This window comes from Numenius arquata, chromosome 11 (genome assembly GCF_964106895.1).
Source record: "Numenius arquata chromosome 11, bNumArq3.hap1.1, whole genome shotgun sequence".
Lineage (NCBI taxonomy): Eukaryota > Metazoa > Chordata > Aves > Charadriiformes > Scolopacidae > Numenius > Numenius arquata.
The window spans coordinates 33,693,783-33,715,585 of record NC_133586.1 but is presented as its reverse complement, the minus strand read 5'-3'; the positions used below and the strand labels follow the sequence as shown (position 1 = coordinate 33,715,585).

General features: G+C 58.1%; 1 protein-coding gene across 2 annotated transcripts; it reads left to right on the top strand.

Moving 5' to 3' along the window:
• Positions 1 to 4,624: 4,624 nt before the first annotated feature.
• ARHGEF37 (Rho guanine nucleotide exchange factor 37) lies at positions 4,625 to 19,517 on the top strand. Of its 2 annotated transcripts, none has more exons than XM_074156207.1 (13): positions 4,625 to 4,712; positions 8,512 to 8,729; positions 9,135 to 9,258; positions 9,669 to 9,816; positions 10,671 to 10,870; positions 11,433 to 11,563; positions 12,118 to 12,222; positions 14,200 to 14,310; positions 15,516 to 15,845; positions 16,771 to 16,899; positions 17,238 to 17,433; positions 17,871 to 18,043; positions 18,440 to 19,517. In XM_074156207.1, the coding sequence occupies exons 2-13, from the start codon at positions 8,526 to 8,528 to the stop codon at positions 18,647 to 18,649; spliced, it is 2,061 nt and encodes a 686-aa protein (XP_074012308.1). In that variant the 5' UTR covers positions 4,625 to 4,712; positions 8,512 to 8,525; the 3' UTR covers positions 18,650 to 19,517. The 2 variants fall into 2 exon arrangements, with proteins under 2 accessions (XP_074012308.1, XP_074012307.1); XM_074156206.1 differs by lacking the exon at positions 4,625 to 4,712 and adding an exon at positions 5,958 to 5,982.
• The last annotated feature ends 2,286 nt before the right edge of the window (positions 19,518 to 21,803 follow it).

The window sequence follows — 21,803 nt, the reverse complement described above, 5'->3', positions numbered from 1 at the left end:
CTGCCCTGAGCAGGGACACCTTCCACTAAACCAGGTTGTTCAAAGCCCCATCCAACCTGACCTTGAACACCTCAAGGGATGGGGCAGCTGCAGCTTCTCTGGGCAATCTGTTCCAGTGTCTCCAGAACCACCCTGCAGCCTCTCTGCTGCTGCTGGGGCTCCAGGGACCCTTCTCCTTCCACCTCAGCCTCTTTTCATCTCTTCTAGGTTTGTTCGGCCACATCTCTCTGTCTTCTCAGCCTTGGCATGTGGCAGCCCCACCAGCAGTGTCCTGCCAGGATCTGCAGTCAGACCTTCATTGATGCCAGGCAGCTGCCCACCCCCAGCTCTCCGCAGGCCCCAGTGGAGATGCCCGGTTCTCCCTGCTTGGTTGTTTATCTGCTCAAAAAATGAAGGGGGACCCCAGGCTTTAGGCTGCTCCCCTGAAAAGGCTCTTGGCCATGGGCTTCCCCAGCCCATTGCGCAAACCTGGGGAGCTGCCCACCCCCGCCCTCCTTCCCGGCAGTGCGTGGGGCTGGTGTCCTGCTGCAGGGTCTTTGCTTCAGGTGTCCATACTGTGCTGTGAGACACAGCACACTGGCTGAGATTCCTGGGCTGGGTTTTTGCCTTCGGTAGTGAAACAAGCACACAATGATCCCTCTCAGGGGGGCAGCTGCTACGCTTGCCTGTGGTGGAGACACAAGCCCTGTCAAGCCAGAGGCACTCCCAGTTGCGTCAGTGGAACAAGGGATGGAGAGCTTGCACACGGACTGGCTTGGCAGCTTCAAAGGGCTGCTCCTGCCTCCTTCCCACCCTTCGTTTCTCTCTCGAGCCAGAGAAGTCAGCTCCTGCAACGTCTCCTGCACAAGCAGCAGCTACTTCAGCGACTCCAGAACAACCACTCACGCAGGAATTTGCCTGGAGGAGCGAGTGCTGGTGGGACTGATCCCAGAGAAGGTGAATCTCGAGGGGACACGCCTCTGCTTATCTTCTCACGCCCTCACCTTGTGCAGGAGAGCAACTGCACCCTGGGGTGGGGTACCAGCAGTGGGGTGCCTGGGTGCCCAGGTGCGTGGGTGGGCCAGGGTGACAGCGTGGTGTGCCACTGGGAGGAGGCGGTGGTCACGTGGAGCTCCAGCTCTGCGGGTGGGTGGTTGTGATGACTTGGCAGGAGCAGAAACTGTACAAAGTCAGGCAGGGAGAAGATGTTGGTTTGATCAGTGGATATGACTAATCAGAATAAACCACCAGAATTTTCTAAACTCTTCTTACCTTTCTCATGTCTCATGGCCTCCTCGCTCCAGGCAGAAGGTGCTCGGTGGGATGGTGCGCCTGCACGCTGTGGGATGCTTTGGGCAAGGAGTGTTGCTGCTGGCCCTGCCTTGTGATGGGATGTTGGTGGCCCTTGCTGGGGCTGGAGTGGCCTGGAGACATTTGACCTTCCTTCCAGAGCTTCAGGGTGCTGCAGACACCTCCATCCCTCCCTGGTGCCCCTGCCTAGGTGCCCATGGATCGTGCACATCTCTGTGTGCGGCTCGGCCATGGCTTTCCAGGACAGGCCAGGGCAGAGGTGGGGACTAGGTGCCTGTCCTGCTCATAGGTTTGGAGACACCAGCCCCCAGGAAGGGCCCAGTGTGTGCATCCTTGATGGGCAGGGATGGGAGACATTGCAGACCACAGCCTGTACAAAATAACCTGTTTGCTAACTGGGTAATTGTGCTCTCCAGCAAACTGTTATTCTTCACCAGCAGAATATGAGCAGGAAAAACAGCGATCGGCATCCCTGCATTAATGGGAGGAAGAAAAGAATAAATATCAGTACTGCTTGGTTCATCAAGCAAGAGACAGCAGAGGGCTCCCAGCAGGGCACTGTTCTGCACTGGTCCCGAGAGAGCAGGAACCACTCTCTGGGCAGAAAGGCAGATACCTTGGTATTCAGTGCCCTCAAACCAGCATCTGGCTTTCTCCTTGAGCTGTCCTCACCATCAGCTGGCTCAGCTGATAACAGGAACGTGGGCCAGATGGGTGAAAGGCCCAGAGTCACCAGCCCTAGCACAGGAATGGAGATCTCAAGCTAGGAAAAGCAATGCAAGGCAGCAGGGACTTGGTGAGGAGAGGAAAGGACCACAGAGGCTGGTGGACATGAAGCTTCAAGCACCAAAAGGTGGATACAGAAGTGAGATGTTGTAGCCTCAGAGAGCCCAAGAGGGGCTGAAGCCTCCTGCATGAAAGAGGTCTGCCTAGGGCCCATAAATAACCCTCTTAGAAATAAAGAGCTGACTCTTAATCTATTCCACTTGGATCAAATTCTATCTGCTTATTTTTAGGTTCTGCTCTGTCTCCTGGTGCAGGCACTGCCCCCCCAGTCATGAGACTGGAGCCGGCAGCTCCTTCCAGACCGCTGGAGCTAATACAGTCTCTGCCGGCTTAGGAGCAGGCCCTCGGCACAGCCCTGCTGAAGTACGTGGACGGGACTGTCCCGAGCAGGTAAGCACAGCCCTGCTTCCCTCCCACAGAGGATTTAAACACAGGTTACGCTAGCTGGGAAGGGAAGGAGGAAGAGATAGGAATGACATCTATGTGGTTTTTCAGGACTTGCCCACGCTGATGGCCAGCTCAGCAGATTGAAGACCTTTCATTTCACAGGCTTTTTCCTCCTTTGCCTGGCACCTTAGCTTGATTTTTTCTGCTTCGCACAGCACACGCAAGCAATGGTGTTGGAGGCAAAGTCCACTTCCTAGACCTGCAGTGTGGGAGGAAGTTTTGCGATTAGGATGCACCTGCAAGCACATTCTTGAGCTGCTTTTTTTTCCCCCATGTTTTCATTTCCACCGTGAATGGCTGATAGCGGCGTGTGGTCACAAAGTCCTTTCAAGACGGGAAAGAAGTCCAAAGAACAGTAATAATGGAAAATATTAAATAGAGGAAATGTAACTTTCCTGTGTAAACCTGCTGCTCGGAGAGGAACCCCCGCCTGCTGTTGTTAGGCATAGCCTGAACTGCCGTGCTTTTCATGGCTTGAAGTTGTGTTTATTTTCTGAACAAGCCCTGACTAACTCAAAGCTTATCTGGTGTGTTCCCAGAGAGCCCCCTGATGGCTTTAGCTTTCATCTGAATAGTCTGAGCTTTCAGGTTTTGAGTAGCTGGGAGTTTCCCTGTCGACAGCAAAAGGCTTTCCAGGAGCCAGCAGAAGTTCAGGGTGAGATGTAGGGAGAAACAACTACATCCTTGGCTGAGATGGCATCTCCCCGGAGGCTGCTGCACACATGCTGGGCAGCCGCGTGCTCCTGCCTGAGCCTGGCTCTTGCTGCCGAGAGCTGGCAGCCTCTGCCCTGCAAACCTGCTGCCTTCTTCCTGATGCTTTTACCACAACGCCTGTTTTGAGCCAGAGCCCAGCACCATCAAGCAGGTGTTTCTCCAACCTCTGGACTGGGCCTGTGGGCATTACACAAGGAATTATCACTGGGGGTCCTTGTTCCATCAGCAGCTTGGGGTTGTTTTTTTTCTTAAATACCACCAGAATAGAGCTGGCAAAGTGCTCCTGCCATGGCAGTGGGCATGAAGAGGAGCCATGGTGCTCCTGGAGGAGGTGGTGCCGTGGACGTGGCTCACCCTTGCTCTGTGAGAAGCATACTGTAAAAACAGTTTTGCAACAAGGTTACACAAACCTGGCTCTGTTGCGGAAGAAGGCAGTCCTGCCTCACTGCCGCCCTCGCAGCAGCTACCGGGTCCCACAGACAGTCCCACACGTGGTCCCACACCCTGCCACCTCTTGCCAGGTTTCATGTCAGCAGGGCAGGGTGCTGCCTGCCCACAAGGGTGCCGATGCCAAGAGTGCCAGGGTGCCAAGAGTGCCACTTGGCATCTTGCCGATGCCAAGAGTGCCCACCCCGCTGGGACCCTTTAGCTTGGCTTAACCTGAGCACAACACCTCACTCTGGGACACAAACATTGTGCTCGACCAGCCAGCGCCTATTTGCTTTTCCCTTGTAAGGAGAGCTAGGCCAGGGCAGCCAGCCTGCTCTCATGCCTCCCTGGGAAGCCCTGGAGTGGTGACAGCACTGTGACACTGCTCCTGGTCCCTAAAGCCACCCAGGTGGAGCCGCAGCAGCCCCAGCCCTGGTGGTGGACAGGAGGAGTGTGAGGCACGGCATGGCACGGCACGGCAGGAAGGGAACAGCTTGCACCAGGGGTGAAGGAGGGATCAGCTGCTCCCCGCAGGCTCAATGGAGAGGCCACCCTGCAAGGAACTTGCCAGACCCAGGTTATCCAGCATCTGAAAAAACAGACTGGAATGGGAAATACGCCCAAGGCAACACCCATGGTGTGAGCCAGCCAGGACGGAGGGGGTGGCCGGTGATACTGCCCGGCTGTGCTGGCCCCAGCGGGGCAAGGACGCCATCCAAGGTGGGAGCATTGCCCTACTGGGGCTCCCTCAGCAGCCGCAGGAGTGTAGTTCCTGCCCTGGCATGATGAGCCACAAGATGCTGATGGGAGAAAAGCAGTGGTGACATGCCTCAAGGGGTGATGGGGTGATGGCTTTCGCTGGACGCAGCAGTAAGAGCACCTGCCCAAGGATGGAGCTGGGGAACTCCTGACATCGCTGTGATGCCAGCCCCAAGGCTGCCCAGCCAGGCGTTTCGCTGCTTCAGAAAGCACCTGGGCGAGGAGTGAATCCCTGCTGCCACCTGCAAGGGAAGAAAGACAACATCTTGCCCCAAAGCCACAGCCAGGTAAAGCCCTTGCTGCCCAGCTATGTGCAGGTCCCTCCTGTGGCCACGTGTCTCTCTCTAAGTCCATATGGTGTGGGCCAGTCTGGGAACCATTCATGTGGGGTGGCTTTACCCCAGCCACCCACTCAGCCAGGGGACATTGCTGCATGTTGGCTTCTCCTACAAAGACCTGCCTGGGCATTAATGCTTCTGCCTCTTCCCAACCCTGGCTCCTTCTGCCATGTTGCTGCCCAGCTTATCCATCCACGACCGCTCCTGTGCACTGCTGCACCCCTCCAGCGCAGGGACAAGGGAGAGTGGTTTCATGCTCTCAGCTCAGGGTCCGTGGCGTAGCCCCACAAGCTGCACCCAGCCTCTCCATGGGCAGGATGGGATGCAGGCAGGGAAGGCAGCGGGGCAGGCTGGCCTTTCTAGCACCAACGCTGGGTGGGAGCCACTTGGGGCAGATGCATGCGGTCCCCCGTGCTGCCCTGCCCAGCCCACATCAGCCCCCACACATCAGCTGGGGGAGGGAAGAGCTGCAGTGGAGAGCTCATCTTGGACGGTGGGGAGGCTCGGCTCTAGACACAGACACTGCCTGTGACCTCTGTGAGTCACTGGAAGACTCAGAGTCCTTTTTACTGTGACACTTTTTGGACGCTGTGGAAAAACCCAGGTGCTGCTGTTCCCTCCCTGTGGCCAGGCTGAGGACGAGTGCGCAGCTGCAGGAGCTGGGCACAGACCAGCCTCTCTCTTCTCAATAGCTTGTTTATAAGGATGCAAATACCTCACAAGCGAAAAACAACCTCACGCCAAATAGCCACTGGCTTGCAATGGCCCAATCTGTGCAACCACTTCCTCAGTTATATATTTTCGTTTCTGTTTGCCCCAAACCCTTTTCTGTGGCTGAGCAGCTGGGAAGCGATGGCAGAGCAGAGGGGCATGTGGCCGGGGGGACACCTGCTTGCGAGATAACGCGGGGAGAAGCCTGTGCGTCCACGGGTGGGCTGCGGGAGCACCAGGGCACCGAGCTAGTGCTGAGGCGGCAGCACACTGGAGCCATAGCAAGGCCATAAAAAGACACAGAGGACTTGTCTGTGTTTATTTCCAGCAGGAGCGAGCCGGTGAGTCCCCTGCTCCCCAGCCTGAGCTGCTGCCCGACACGGGCCACCAGGAGGCTGGGGGCTGCTGTGCCGCTGGCTGAGAAGCACCACGGTTTGAGTATGGATAAGGGGAAAAGGCCGGGGGGGGAGGGCTGCGGCTGCGATGCCGGGGGCTAATACAGACCCAGGTACGGCGCTTGGCGAGCAGCTGCTTTTGCAGATGAGAGAGACGAGAGCATCCCTTCTCTTCCCCCGCCCCATCCCACCGCCACCGCCGCTGCAGCGACTCCCCCGGCTCGCTTTCCCCAAGCCGCTCTCCCGGCTGGGTCTGGCTGCCGCCGGAGGCCGATGAACACGGGCTACCAGCCCGCCTGGCCGCCTGCCAGCCCCCCCGCCGCCGCCGCCAGGCTTGCGCAGGGAGCGGGGCGCCGCGCTCCTCGTCCCACCGCGGCCGGGCCCCGCGGCGGGTGGACGGCGGGGACCGAGCTCTGGGTGCCGTCTCACCCCACGGGCCGTGGGCTCGGCCCGTCCTGCCCACGCCGGCCGTGCCCAGCCGGGCTGCGGCGCCGCGGGTTTATCATTAACTCCCCGCAGGCAGCGGCAGAGCGGCCGCAGCCGGGCACGGCTCCCCGGCGCCAGCCCCGGCCTCCTCCTCAGGTAAGAGCCGGGGCCGGGGGTTTCGGGGCGGGGAGGTGACGGCGGGGCCGGAGCGGCGGGGAGAAGCAGGGAGATGGCACGGAGCCCGTCCCTCGGGGCGCAGGGTGGGAGCTGTGGGGCTGGAGCCGGGGGTGCCAGGGGCCCCGCGGCATCCCCTGCGTGAGGGTCCCTGAGTGCTGGCTGGGGACGCTGCCCGGTCCCCGCTTTACGGACAGGGATGCTCGGAGCCACCGATGCGCGGTGACATGTCGAAGGCGGGCAGCTGCCTGGGAGGAGAATGAAACCTGCTCTCTCTGCCTGGTCCAGCGTTGCGCAGAAATGCTTCTTTTTAGTTTTGCACAATTCCCTCTGATGTTTCAGGCTGGGGGGGGCGGGGGCGGAGAGGGGATGAGGGGAGGGAAAGAGGTTTCCCCAGCTTGGGGGTAACCCCCCAAAGCAGCTTTGTGCTCTGGGGGATGCTGGTGCAGGGACCAGTGACACCCAGCACCTGCATGTCCCCGAGCTGCAGGGCATCTTACTAGGGCTAAGGGGATGTCTCAGATCGTGGCTTTCCACCTGCCTCCACTGCAGCCCTTCCTCTGAGCAAGGATCTCATGGTCACCCCCAGGCAGAGGACGCTGGGCTGGTCCAAGAGTCCTTGATGGGAATCCTGCCTGAACACCTCAGAAGCACCCAAAGGGGCACAGGAAAGTGTCCCCTACTCCCCATGTCCCCTAGCAGCCAAAGCCATGCCACAGGCAGGGGCAACAGCCAAATCCACAGAGGGCAGGGATGACAGCTGGCAGGGTAACGTGTCCCTGTAAGGCAGGCAGAGGTCCCATACCTTCTCACAGGCATTTGCTTGTTGTGCCAAGCCCAGCTCTCCTCCAGTGCAGCAGTGGGCATGTGCCAGGAGAGGACATTCACCCTGCCCTGTGCTCAAACTGCATCACTTGCTTGTTAGCTGGACCCTCCCCCAGCAGATGCTTGGGCTGTCCTGCCAGCCCCGCTCCCTGCTCCCACCGCAGGTGCCCAGGGCTGCAGCCTCCGAAATGAGCGCCTGGCATGCTGCAGTCCAGCTGATTATCAGGCATGGAGGTTGGCACTGGCTGGGCAGGCGGTGGAGGGCAGATGCAGAACCACCCTCCCTCTGCTGCTGCTTGTGCCATCTTGCTTTTATCCCGCCGAGCCACCTCCGCCTTGCCTTCGCTCCTCACCTCCTCCGCAGCCTTCGTGGGCAGGCTGCCTGGCAGCATCCCTCCCCCCGGCTGGGGTCTGGATGCAGCCGAGTTGTGTGCTCTTCTGGCGTGGGCTGTGCCCTGTCTCTCTCTCAAGGCCTCCTGCCTGTGACCGAGCACTATCTGTGATGCTTTGGGAGCTGCTCCATCCTCCTCGGCATCAGTTAGAGCAGAGGGTGTTCACTGAGAAGGAAACAGCATGAGTCAGCTCCAATTTTTCATGCTCTCCACAGGCACAGAGGAGAGGGGAACGGGCTGTGCTGGGCAGGGCACGGGCATTGCGCACCAGGGGCTGTGAGTGTCTCTGACAGCGGCGCCTGCAGCTTCGCCCACTTCTCTCTCCCGTCCCCGTCACTTTTAAACCAGCTCTCCCTGCCACAGAAGCGTCTCTTGTTCAAGCACTGCAAAAACACCCTTTGTACTTTGAATAGGACTCTTAAACAGGAGGCAACGTGCCAGGCGCTGACAGCCGAGGCAGGGAGGGACACAGACTAACCCCGCTCTGCTTTCGGGGACCACCCCTGCTTAGGGGTGAGTGCTGCTGAGCTGGGGCTCCCCTTGCCCGCACCCTGGCCCTGCACACGGTCGCCGGAGTTTGGGCACGTGTGTGTGGCAAGTCCCTGCCTGCCACACGTGGGTGTCTGCCTTCCGCTGTCAGCCTGCTCCTGGCTCGTGGTGCTTTATGGTTTTATGGTTTTGGAGTGTCATCCACACCTTGCTTGTAAGTACAGGTGGGTTGAGTGTCCCTGGGGATGTCTCCCCGGCACAGGGGAGGGAGCACGAGCACTGAGCTGGGTTGGGCACCATCCCAGCCTGTTCCTAAGCCTCTGCCACCCCCTGCAGAGTGTCACACTGAGATGGCGAGTGCCCATGGGACAGAGCCCGATGCTGAGGATGCAGCTGAGACCGAAGAGGCCATCTACGAGGAGGTGATGCCCTGTGACAGGATGGAGCTAAGCCAGCGGCTGGCCGTGGAGGAGCTCATCACCACTGAGGCCAGCTATGTCCACAACATCCAGCTCTGTGTGGCAGATATCCGGGCACACCTCCAGAAGAAGCAGGTGAGAGGGGGCACGTACCCCACCCAGGGGCTGGGGACCATAGGGTGAACCTGTCGAGAGCTGCAAGATGCCCAAATCACTGCAGGAGGAAAGCCTTTCTGGGCTTTCCTTGATCAGCCAAGGTCTTGGGTTGGATGGACATTGGGTCTGACCTAGTACAGCCATCCTATGGCTTTAACTCTGCATTTGTAACGTGAAAAGGCTTCATTGCCCTGCTTGGGAGCACAACCAGGTCTCAGCATCCCCAGTGCCTCCTGAAATAGAGCATCACTCCAGCTCCTCGGGTGTCACGTGGGGCAGCTGGAAGGACATGAGCACTCAGAAGGGTGTGAGTGCCCCCAGAACACACGGTCCACCTCTGTCTGATGTACTTGGCTTACCCTGGGGCATCTTTGTTCCCTTCAGCTACCTGAACTTGACCTGGAAGGACTCTTCTCTAACACCGACGACATCCTCCACGTCTCCAGACGGTTTCTGAAGGGTCTGGAAGCCACGGCCACCCAGGAGCAAGAGCAGTTGCTCTGCATCAGTAAGAGAGCTGACCCATGCCCACCCATGCCTTTGCTGGTGCTGGCAGTGCCACTGCCTGGTGCTGTGCCCAGGTGCAGCCCCCAGCCTACACACCCTGACACCTGCTGCACTTCCCTTGGCTCTGGGAAGCGCTGCTGCCTGCACACCACAATCCACAGGCAGCCACCCACGCTCACCCCACAGGGGCAAGGCAGACCTGCCCAGCCTGCAGAAAGTGAGGGGGGGGAGGGTGCAGCATCAGGTCCAGCTTAGCAGAGATACCTGGGGTGCAGAACACTGGCCTGGCATGTTTGGCTGGCACTGCTCTGCCAGCTTCACCCTTCCAGCAGGCTGGGAAGAAACCTCCACCTTTCTCTGAGGTAATAGGAGAGGACCATCCTTTCCTCTCGCCTCGCTCTCCTTCCCCAGGCACCCTGTTCCAAGAGTTCAAGGAGGAGATGGAGACCGTCTACAAGATCTATTGTGCCAGCTATGACCATGCCCTCCTGTTGGTGGAGAGCTACCGCAAGGACCCCAGGCTGCAGGAGGAGATCTTGGAGACCTTGAATGCAACAGTGTAGGTACCTGCTGCTGAGGCCACCATCTCCCTCTCCCTGTTTTACCTACTGGCCTTACCCTTCTCCTCTCTGGGCAAGCTTCCAGCATGGGTACGTGCCACCAGGCTGAGTGTAATATCATGGCCATCACCTTTGTGGCATTGCCTTCTGTAGTCCCTAGCTGCTTGTCCTGCATCCTTGGGGCCACTTGCCAAAGGGGCACTATGGGTTGGTGATCTTCTATGGTGGATCCCAAAACTGAGGAAGGGTTGGCACTCAGCTCCCACCAGCTCCACAGCCCAAGAGGATACCTTTCCCAGCTTGACACAAGAGACGGGCTGGCCCTGAGGGACCTCCTGAACTCCTAGGGGTGTCACAAACTGTTGGAGCCAGGAGAAGCATCAGTGGCAGTGGAGCAGCTGCTGAGATTTGCTGCTCTCTGTTTCAGGGCACAGCAGGCAGTGGGACTCCCAAAGGGGAGTCCTGCCTGCAGCCTGCCTGCACTTTGTCCACAGCCTCCCTCCCCATTCCCTCTGGAGAAAGCGCTGATCCCGTGCCTCTGGCTAGACAAGCGCAGCACTGTTCAGGGATGCCAGGCACCCGCCTGGGGCTGGCACTGCCTTCGTGGCTGGCAGGGACAGTGTCCCCCTGCCAGTGCTCCTGGGGGTGTGGCCGCACAGCTGGCGGGGAGCAGGGGTTCACAGCCAGAAACCCCCCATGGCTGCTGGGCACAGCATGTCCAAGGCAGCAAAGCTCCCCTAAAGCTGGAAAGGGACTGTTTTCCCCCAAAAATGCTCACAGATAAGCTGGGAAGAGCAGCAGGGTGGGAGGGCAGCCCTCCACGCTGACCTTGAGTGATTTCCCTCTCCATCAGGCCTCACACAGGCGCGTCGGACCTCAGCTTCTTCCTGGTGATGCCGGTGCAGAGGGTCACCAAATACCCACTGCTGCTAGGGAAGATCCTGGAGAACACCTCCACCAGTGCCATCGCCTACCCGGCCCTGCAGGCAGCCGTCCGTGCCATGGCCCAGGTCAACGCCAACATCAACGAGTACAAACGGCGCAGAGAAGTAGGTGAGCGGGCAGGGGGCATGGCACGGGCAGGGGACACGGCATCTGGGAAGCCCCAGCCCAACCCCAGTCACCTCCCCTTGGTGTTCCACTAATTCCCACTTCAATTATTTCAAAGCCCTCCTGCCCTCCACCCGTCCTGCCTGGTGGAGCCTCAGACTGACACGGGCAGCTCCTGGCTCTGCTCTGGTCCTGCAAATGCCACTCCAGGCAAGACCTGAAGGCTGCAGGAGCAGGGTGGCATGGGGGGGTGTGTGCGCTGAGCACAAAACCAGTCTGTCTGCATTCCTGGAGCTGGAGAACTGGGAGGAACAGTCCTGCCCTTGGGATAGGAGAAATCAAGCTCCCCACAAATAGAAGCTTGCTCTTTTTGGTTTTCATAGTACTTTCCCCGTGGCTGCCCTTCTCTGATGTGGGTTGTGCTTATCCTGTTGATCAGGACTTGTCGGCTCCCGGCCTAGGTGCTGGTCACCCTTGTTGTGATGTGACCCTTCAGGATGCTGTCCTGAAGTTTCCTCTTCTGATCTTTTTTCCTCCCACCTTGTGTGCCCCCCACCCGAGACAGCAACCAAATACAACAAGGCCGAGCACCTGACGCTGCGGGACCGCTTCGCGCGCCTCAACACCCACTCCATTGCCAAGAAGACCACGCGGCTGAGCCGACTCTTCATGCATGAGGCTGGCATCGTGGCCAAGGTGGGCAGCCTGCACCCCCCTGCCAGCACCCACAGACACACTGCTGCTTCTTGGGTTGTTTATGGGGCTTTCCACTGCCTCCTGAGATGCCTCATCACGGGGCAGAGCAGAGCTGAGGTGGCATGGCCAATGCTGACACCCAGTGGCCTGTGGTGTCACATGAGCCACAGTCCCATTTTCAAGCAGCTTAAATGTGTCACATCCCAAGGACCAGCAGGGTAGGAGGGATGCAGGTACACACCTTGCTCCCCGGCTGCAGGGGAGTGCTTTGACCCCCAAAGGACCCACAGGCACCCCAGCGAAAGGCAAGACACCCCAGTGTTCCCCAGCACCACAACCACACCAAAAGCCATGTTTCTGCACGCATCCCAAGCACCTTAGATTTTGGCGCACTTTCAGATTCCTTGAGCCTCTCAGGGTCTCCTCTGCCTGTCCCCAGTGCTGTGAGCTTCAGGCAGGTGCCTGGCTGCTCTTTGTGTTAGCACCCAGTGAGAGGCACCCGAGGCGTCACCTGCCCTGCCCGTACTGGGGATAAGCTGCCTCTTGCCTTGCAGACGGAGGACAAGGAGTATGATGACCTGGAGGAGAAGTTTCAGTGCGTGGTATCCAGCGTGGCTGCACTGAAGGAGAACGTGGCATCCTACCTGGGCCATTTAGAGGTAAAACTCTGACCACTTGCAGGGGGTTGGCCCCACCCAGGCTCAGGACCCATTTCTAAGGATGGCAGAACACTCTCAACTGTGGAAACCAGTGTCAGTTGGAGATGTTCCGTGACTTACACCTCTCAGCTAAAGATGTTGTGCTTGCACAACATCCAAAGATCGCTCAGGTCCAGCAGAGCTTAAAACAAAATTATGGTTTTTTAACAGTCTGAGCTGGGTGTCATTTGAGAATAATCGGTCTTTAAACTGATCATTGTTTCAAGGCATTAAATAGCTGAGAAGCATTGTTCAGCCTGGGAATTCTTGCATAACAGGTATAAGGCAGAAGGGAAACAACAAACTTCTTTCTGAGATGACCCAGCTGAGTAGCTGCTGTGATTTTCTCATGGAAATCCCTTGGGGCATCTGAGGGAAATGAAAGTATGAGCAATGGCAAAACTCGAAATCCCCAGACACTGTATTATCAGGAAAGTCTCAGGAAACAGCAGAGGATTCAGAAAACAGCAATTCAAGGGTTGTAAATACCTTGTTGTGAAAATATTGACAAGGGCTCCCCATATAGCATTGGGAAGGAGGAAAAGGGGACAGAAGGACTCCCTGTAGCCTAAGGAGTAGGTAAAATAGGATTAGAGTGGAAAACACGAGGATAGCAATCAGTATAACAGTGAGATGTGGCATCAGCTGGGGGGCAGTTCCTTGGGACATTGAGTGCTCCTGGGGACCGGCCTGGCAGCAAGCTGCATCTCTGTAAGCCAGCTTATTGGCTTCAGCCAGGACATCAAGTGTCTGCAAATAGGCTGGGCAGCCTAGATAATAAGCTGTGGTTAGGAGTCATGCTGGGGCTTGGACATGGCTTCAGAGGAGCTGCTGGTGGGGAAGGTGGGGCTGGCACGCATGTCCCATCTCTCTCCCTCTGAAAGCTTCTCAAAGACATCCTGAGGAGCAGATGAAGACATGTTCTCATAGGGCAGAGGCAGTCCAGCCTCTCTTTAGGCTGGCTGGCAGTTCCCTCTTGTACATCTGTCTGTACCAATGCCTCCACCACAAGGAGAGGCAAATCTTGGTGCGTGCAAGATCATCACAGCCACCTCTGCTTGTGTAAGAGCCCCTGCAGGGTTGAGGAAAAGCACACAGGTCTCAGAGCTGCCACCTTCTGCTCAAAGAGTCAATCCCTTTCCCATTTTATATTTCTGTCTCCAGTCCCTCTGGTGGCAAGGAGGACTACAAAGGTTTTCTTAAACATGACCACAGGCAAAAAGACAGGATTTAGGACAGAGATCAGGGCACTCAGAGAGGCCCATGGCAGCCATGGTTGATGAGAATCAAACAGAAACTGCTCCAGGACTGACTGCAGGAGCAGTGCAGCCAAGCCCAGGAAGAGCAGGAGGCCAGGCTTCCCTTGGCACCAGCAGCAGGCTGGGGATATGGGAGATCGGTGCTGCCTTCTCTAGGTCTAGAGGTTATGGGACAAAATCTGCCTCCAGGCAGGAAGGAGACTGCTGCTCACAGAGTTAACATTAAAACAAAGCCTCTCAAAGCAGAAGAGGATCTCCACCCAAACCATCCCTAGCTGCTTTCCTCTCCCACCAGTCTCATTTTCCATGCAAAGGCAGGGGGAAGATTTTGTACAAAGATATAAAAAAACTCCATGGAGATATTGGAGTGCCAAACCCAAGTGTCAAAGCACCAGAAAATGTCAAGCTGGGGCAGGCTGCTTGGGCCCACCTTGCTGGGCTAGGAGTGCTTTTGCAAGCCAGTGCATGACGCCTGCTCAGGGGGAGAGGTTTGCTAACACCTAAGTGAGCTCCATGGCTTGCAAAGAGCAGCCCAGTGCATCAGTCCCATCGGGCTGCTAGCAAAGAGCACCCAGGCTGGGACATTGGCATGTCTGAGAACACAGGGGTAGGTTACAGATGGGTTAAGTAGTGTTGGGCAGCTTCTGCAGGTCAGGTCTGATGGCTTTCTCTCTTCCAGGCATTCCTGTTGGCCACCCCACACAAGCGTGAGCTGCAGCTCGACGAGGGACCTGCCCAGCAGTACCGCCGCCTTGCAGAATACCTCCACTGCACTGTTTTCCCAGAGTTTGTGAGTGCTCCTTCCCTGTAGATTGCCTTCAGCCAAGCATTGCTCACACCAGTAGGGGCTAGCTGCTCCCCCGAGGCAGGGCAGCCAAGAGTTGAGGAGGACCTCAGAGCAGACAATGTCCTCACCAACACGCGCAGTCCCCTGAACATTGCAGGCAGAGCCAGTAACAGGATCCATCAGCAGTCCCAGACACATGAAGTGAGAAGCCAGCTCCAGGGTTCATCCAGGAAAGAAGAGAAGGCAGGGCCAGAGGCACAACTACAACACAGCTCTAAAGTCCATCCAGGGCTAGAGACAAGCTACAACACCTATCTGATGGGTTCATCCAGAAGCTGAGCTACCTACAGCAGGGGCCCAAGGCCCACCCAGGAGACAGAGGCTGAAACCACCATTCCCACAGGCCCTTAAATAGGTGTGGGTGGAGGCCCCAGGTGAGGCTGATCTGGGCCATTAAAGACTCTTTGTGCCTTAAGGGCCTTCACATGTTCATGGTCAGCCATGTGGGCAGGGCTGCAGCAGAACACAGGATGATGAGAAACTGGGTGTACTGTTTATTTGGCTCACACAGGTGTCTGGTCCCAAACCTCAGTACAACCTACCCATACCTTGTGGGCAGCCATAGTCGCCTTTGGGAGCCCAAGAGCCACCCATCTTTCTCCTTCCACAGCTTCCCTCCACCCTGGCTTGGTTCTTTAGGATTGCCTCTCGGGTGGTGGCCGCCACCGTGAATGCAGTCAGGGAGGTTTTATGAGCAGTGAAGAGTGTGGCATGGCAGCCTGAACCCCATGCCTGGATGCCAACATCCCCAGTGAGCATCAGCACGGGGAGAGAGGGTGGCTACATGAGATAACCACACAGACCCTGGGCTGAGGGCCTCTGTCAAACCAGGACACTATGACCTGCATGGGACAGTCACTGCAGCACCCCCCTTGGCCCATGGGACCTTGCACATAAGGGTCCTACCAAGTCATTTGCATGGAGCACAAGTTTTGAATCATGGCGTGCATGACTGCTCTCTACCAAGGGTTTGCTTTGGTTGGTGTCCTATGTGCCTTCAGGGAAAGATGCCTCAGATACTCCCTGCTGCACACAAGCCCTTCAACAGGTCCCCAAGCCTTTTCTCCTGTGTAAGGCAGTGCCTGATGAAGACAGCTGGGCCTGTGGTGGGGGGCTCACGTGGAGATTTGGGTTCTCTTGCCCCACAGAAGCGACGGCTGGACAGGCTGGTCTGCCAGCCCCTCTGCAGCCTCTCAGACATGCTGGTGGGGCCACAACAGCTGGTCAAGAAGCGCCTGGACAAGCTGCTGGACTATGAGGAGATCCAGGAGCGGAAGAGTGAGATGGGCAGCGTGACGTATGATGAGGAGGCAGCCATGAACACGTACCTTGCCATCAATGCCCTGCTCGTGGCTGAGCTCCCGCGGTTCAACCAGGTGGCTCTGCAGATCCTGGGGCAGATACTGTGCTCTCTCTGTGCCCTGCAACGGGACTTGGCTGCCCAGGTCCTGCACCAGGCAGAAAAGGAGCTAGAGCAGGTGAGAGTGACCCCTTGGTGTGCTGAGCCAGACGTGCCTTCTTCAGGCTTGGGACATCACTTGGATGCCAAGGCACTGAAGGTTTGCTGTAGTCCGAGCCTGCCCTTGCAGACACACAGCTCCCTGACTAGCATTTGTAAGTGATCTCTCCTCCCCTTTGGCTGGGGAAAGCCAAATTGTCTCTTCTTTACTGCCAGGAAGTGTCTTGCTCTCTCTTTGAGGACACCACTGGTAATTTATTGATGTGCTGCCTGAGAAATCAGTGTTAACTCTGAGCTCCCGAGAGCTCTGTGCTGGAGAGGCAAGGAGAAGGACAGCTCTTGGCCTGAGGAATGAGCATCCCTCAAACCTTCATACCCTGGGATATATCTCCTAGGACACCTCACAGCACAGCCTCTGAGCCTGACATTTGCAAATGTGGTGGGTCAGTCCAGTCCACAGCCCTGGGGCAGAGCATAGCCATGGCCTGACTCATGACCAAGATGAGAACAAGATGCAGCTGCGTGGAGGTATACTCTTGGGCACTGCTCATAGGTACCTAATCTTGAGGGTGGGTTCCCCTTACTTAGTCTGGGATGCTTACAGTGTAGACATCTACCCTGAGCTACATCTACCTGTCTCCCTTTTTAGTCAGGCAGGATGGACTGGGAGCTTGGGGCAGGACAGCAGGACCCAGGGACTGCTGAGGTGGGCTGGGTACAGCCCAAGAGCCACATGTGTTACTGCCCTGCCCAGGGCAGGTGGCTCAAAGCCAGAGAGCAGCAGCCCTCCTTGCCAAAGGGAACCACATCCTAGATGCAAGGTTCATCTTTAGTGATAAGGTCTGTTCTCTCACCTTTTTTCTTCCTGCTCTGTTCCTTTTGACCCTACCCACAGCTCTTCCCCTCCCCACAGCCCTCTCTGATCTGTGGGTCTATCTTCACAGATGCCCCATGGCCGCATGCCTCTGCCCAGTTTCTGGAAGATGGTGGAAGACACCTTGAAGCAGTCTGGCACTCCGCTCCATACCTTCTGCCAGATGTTTGAGACGGTCACACCGAGCCCTGTGACACAGGTAGGAGCTGGGAAAGGGGTGTCTCAGGCCAGCTAGATGAAGAGGTAGGACTGTGGCTTCCCAGTGCAGAACATCTCCTTGTAGGGAAGGTTGGCTCAGAAACCACAGTATTTCCCAACAGCAGCTGACTAGGAATAACCAGGGATGAAACAGTCTCAGCTCTTCTGGTTCTGGACACTTATCCCCAAACTATAAGGCAGAGCAGATAGTGTGAAGGATTTTCTCCTCTAAGCTCTCACTGGGATGTGATCCTGCAGAAAGGAGAGCATGTGTACATGGAGGGCCTCATTCTCCTGCCTGTCTCATCAAGTGCTCCTGTGTCTCTTGCTCCCCACCAGCCTCTGAACCCCACTGAGGAGCGGAAGGTCCTTTCTCTTGTGAGCAAGCACGGCCCAGACAAGCTTTACCAAGTGACAAGCAACATCAGTGGCAGCAAAGACTTGGACCTGACCTTGCAAAGGGGACAAATTGTAGCTCTGCTGCAAAGTGTGGACACTAAAGGGAACAGGAACAGATGGCTGGTGGATGCTGGAGGTACTGTGAGTGCTATGGGGACCCTCTCCCCGCCTCGGCACCAGGGTCAGAAACCAAACCCAAATCACTTCCTCACCTTGGATGAAACATCGGGCCATTGCCTCCTGGGTCCTCCTTTCCAGGGTTTGCTCAGCCCAAACCCACCTCTGCTTTGCCAGCTGCACCCGTAGCCATTAGCTGTAAAGTTCAGGTTTCCCCATGAGGGAGCGCTCAGGGCTCATCATGGCTGGGAAAGGAGAATCCTGTGCACACAGAAATGTCTTGAAATCCCTTTCTGGGGGCATTGCTTCTGGATATCCCCTAGTGATGGACCAGTTTGAACAGGGCTGCTGTGCCATGCCAGGCAACAGCCAAGTTGTCATTCCTCTCTCCTCGAAACAGTCCTACCTGTGCCAGGCAGCAGGGCCCCATGACCTGTGTGTGTGCGTGTCCTTCAGGTCCCCGAGGGTTTGTGCCTGCTGGAAAACTCCGACCCTATTGTCCAGTACAAAGCCAGCAGCCTGGGATGCAGATGCCAGCCCTGGAGAGTGGCATAGAGAGAAGGCGACATTCGTACGCACCACCTGAAGCTCCCAGGCCCCAGGTGGCCACCTTCACCCCAGCTTTCCAGGTGAGAGTGGGGGACACCCCCCAGGGCCATTCCTATCAACCCCACCAGCTCCATGATACTCTGTGTGTGCAACGTGTGGGTGGGAGGTGGACCTGCTTTCCCAGCACGCATGTGGTCATACATGTGCAGCCATGTGCCTCACAGGGGAGTGTCACAGCCCCTGGCCGAGTGCCCCATGAGGCTGGTGTCTGCCTTGCTGGGACCTGGAGTGGACAAAGCAAGAGAACTGTGCTTGGTGGGGTCCCCAGTGTCCCTCCATCAACGGCAGGACCGCACTGTCCTCTTGGAATCAAGCTCCATGTCCCCTCTAGGTCCTGCCCTGCCATGTATGTCCTTTCCCCTTTGACCCTCATGTCCAGCAAGGGCTTCCTCCCCTCCTTCTCCTGCCTTTTGCAGGTGGTCGCCGGCTTCTCCTTCGCGGCCAGGAGTCCGCAGGAGGTGAGCCTCCAGGCAGGGCAGCCCGTGGTGGTGCTGGAGCCGCATGACAAGAAGGGGAGCAAGGAGTGGAGCCTGGTGGATGTGAATGGCCAGAAGGGCTACGTACCCTCCAGCTACCTGGTGACCGTCCCTGTGCAGGAGCCCGCGGGCTGGAGCTTGCCTGTGTGAGCATGGCCAGCCTGGCACCCAAGGGTACAGGTTTCATCAGATGAGAGCCATCTGCTCAGCACCCCGAAGACTCATCACGGGAGATGCTGGAGGAGAGCAGCCATGGTGACCCCGGGCCAGGGAGGCGGTGGGAAGCAGCTGGCAGAATACGGCCCCGTGGGATGTGGGTGCAAGGGATGGCAGTCGAGAGGCACGTTTTGATGTGTAGGCATGAGGGTGCCATGTCCCATCCATATTTGCACAAAGGAAAGGAGCATGAGGGAGTGAGGGCAGGTGGCTGCAGTTTTCCAGGGATTTGCTGAAATCTGTGTCAGTGACAAAAGTGTCTCTAGAGGTGATGAGACAGCATTGTCCCCAATTTGATCAGGACCAAGCTGCAAAGGGTGCAGTGCTGCAGAGGGGGTCTTCAGCCTGGCATGGAGCATCTGGGGCTCTTGGGAAGAGGCTTTCAGGGGGGAATTGCTGCTTTGAGTGCAGAGACCGAGGTGGAGCAGCCCTGGAGACATGTCTCCCTGTTCCTCACCGGGGTGTCATGCCTGCCTGGATGCCCACCCTGATGTGCCATTTTGGTTCCTTCAGCAGCACAGCCTTCGTGTCCTGCTAAAGGGCACGTCAACACCGGCCTGCACCCAGCTGCACTGTCAATGATGGGAGGGTGCCGGGCTGAGTGTGGTGGCCGGGGTCCTCCCCAGCCCTCCTGGCCACCCAGCATCGCTCCTGGCCTCAGTTTCCCCCTGCAGCACTGCGGGGCTGATGCCACTGACCCCTTTGGGGGACACTTTGAGCTCTGGTGACGAGAACCGCTCTGTGCACCACCGATGCTGTGTCGTGTGACTGATACGCTGACATTATAATATCTCACACCGTCTCTCTGCCCGACCCGTGCTGATGGGCTCCCCCCCCCCGGGCTCGGGGCCGTGCCGTGGGCTGCGCAGCCACCGTGGCAGCGCGGCCACGAGGTGGCAGAGCCGCCCCGCACGCCGCGGCCGCGCAACTGGGAGCATCGGGAGCACTGGTTTGGGGGGCGGGAAGGGAAGGACGGGACGGGGGGCTGGCAGGCTGCAGAGGGGGTTCGCTGCTGCGGTGGAGTGTGCCTGTGCTTGGCCGGCGTGGGGACAGCCCCAGGGCTGGCGGTGCCGGCGGGAGCACGGCTGTGCCAAGGCAGCGGCTGATGGCGAGCTGTGCACCGCTCGTCTCTCAGGGCCGGGGATGGAGAGCACAGCTCCTGGGGCTCCCAGGGCACCCTGTCCCCCTTGCCGACCCACACAAATCTCCGCCGGTTTGACACACACGCGCTCTCTAGAAGCATGGGCCCTGTGGAAGAGGTTTCTGGGAGAACCAACCTGTGTTGGTTGGTCTGTGACCTAAGGCTAGGTGTGGGGACAGAGACAGCACTCCCTCCCAGGGAGGCTGTGACAGCTGAGGCGTCACAGCTCTGAGACGTCACAGCTCTGTGCCTCAGTTTCCCCATGGTTTGCTCTGGTGCTGTGCTGTTAGGAGATGCTGTTGGGGCTCAGGGCAAGGAGCAGTGCCCACAGCAGCGCTGACACAGTGTCAGAAGGGAATTTGGGAGCTTTTGGCTGCAACCCTGAGGGACTGGCACCGCGCTCCCTCCACAGGAGAGTTCAGCCCATGGTGCCACGCTGCCCACCCCTCAGCCACCGCAGGCAGCAGAGCATGGAGGCACCCGCCAGTGCAGCAGCCTGGCGTCGTCCCGGCTGCCCTGGGCACCTGCCACTTCCCGCATCAAAGGTGCAATGGTCCAGCTGGCGAGCGCTGGCACGCTGGCTCCTGCACCCTGCCTGGCAGGGAGGCAGCACACTCGGCCGCCCACAGGCTCCCCACAGGACATGCTTCGGCGGCACGGCGGCTGGGTGTGGGTTCCCACAGTGCTGCCCTGAGGCTGTGGCTGCAGGCTGGGCAGGGGGCCAGAGGTGGCATGTCCTCACCCAAGCTTGCACCATGTAGGGAGGGATGGGGTGGGTGCCAGGCAGGAGGGGACAGGCCCCAGATGCTGCTCTGCTTTCACTCTGCATCCAACACATGGGTCCAGGTGCCTGGTTTGGGGCAGAGCTGCCTGTGGGGCTCACCCGCCTTTGTACCTGCAAGGTCCTGTGGCTGAGGACATTGCCTGAGGATGTGCCCAGCCTGAGGAGAGGTCAATGGGCTCCTCAGTACAGGCAAGCTGAGGGCAGCAGGGGCTGCTGCACAAGGGTTGTGTTTCTGAGGCTCGCTCGCCCAGCTCCAGCCCCACAGTGGCAGGGCTCACACCTCAAGCTCTCTCCTGATGGCTTCTCCAGATTTTTCCATTCCTAATCGAATCACATCAGATTGGATTTCCCTCCCAAGTCGCCTTCCTGCCAGCTCAGCAGGGTGCAGATGCAATCAGCCCCGCACCAGTGCAGGCGACAGCAGGAGTCAGGGGCTCAGGCAGATCCTGCTCCGCAGCTTGCGGCTGCCCGGGACCCTTCAGAGGGTGAAAGGTGACAGCGGGACAAGGAGCACTGAGTAACTGCTGCTGCCTGTGCCCTGATCTGCCCTTTGGAAGGAGACCTGGGGTGAGCAGGACTTGATAGGCAGCTTATAAAACCGGTTGGGCTTTCTCCGTCCCACTCAACAGGACTCTGGATTTCATGTGCTCTGAAACAACAGTTCCCCTTTCCCTCCCTCCAGGCACGGCCAGTGCTGCCTGTGTGCCAGCGCTGGCCAGAAGGAGCTCTTTCCCCTGCCTGCAGCCAGCACAGGGATGCAGGCTGTTGTGAGGTGTCCTAGACCCCTGCTGCCTCTCCTGGGTCCCTGCTCTGCCCATCAAATGTCCATCCATCAGCACTTGCCAGGGCTGACAAGCATGAAGGGCAAGGTGGAAACAGCCCACCAGGAGATGTACATGAGCCACACACCAGTGCTCTGCAGGAGGTGGCAGCACACTGGGGACATGCTGCTTGTGTCAGGGACCACATGCCTGCCCCCTGCCAGATAACACAGTTGTACTCCAAGCTGAGTCCAGCCGAGGCACCAGGAGGCTCTTTCATATGGTGCTGAGCCAACCAGTACTAGCACCCTGCCCGGCAGCAGTGGCACTGGTGCCCTGCCTGCCCTGAGGTCCTAGCAGTGGTTGGAGCACTCTGTGGATGTTCCCGCTTAGGAAGAGAGA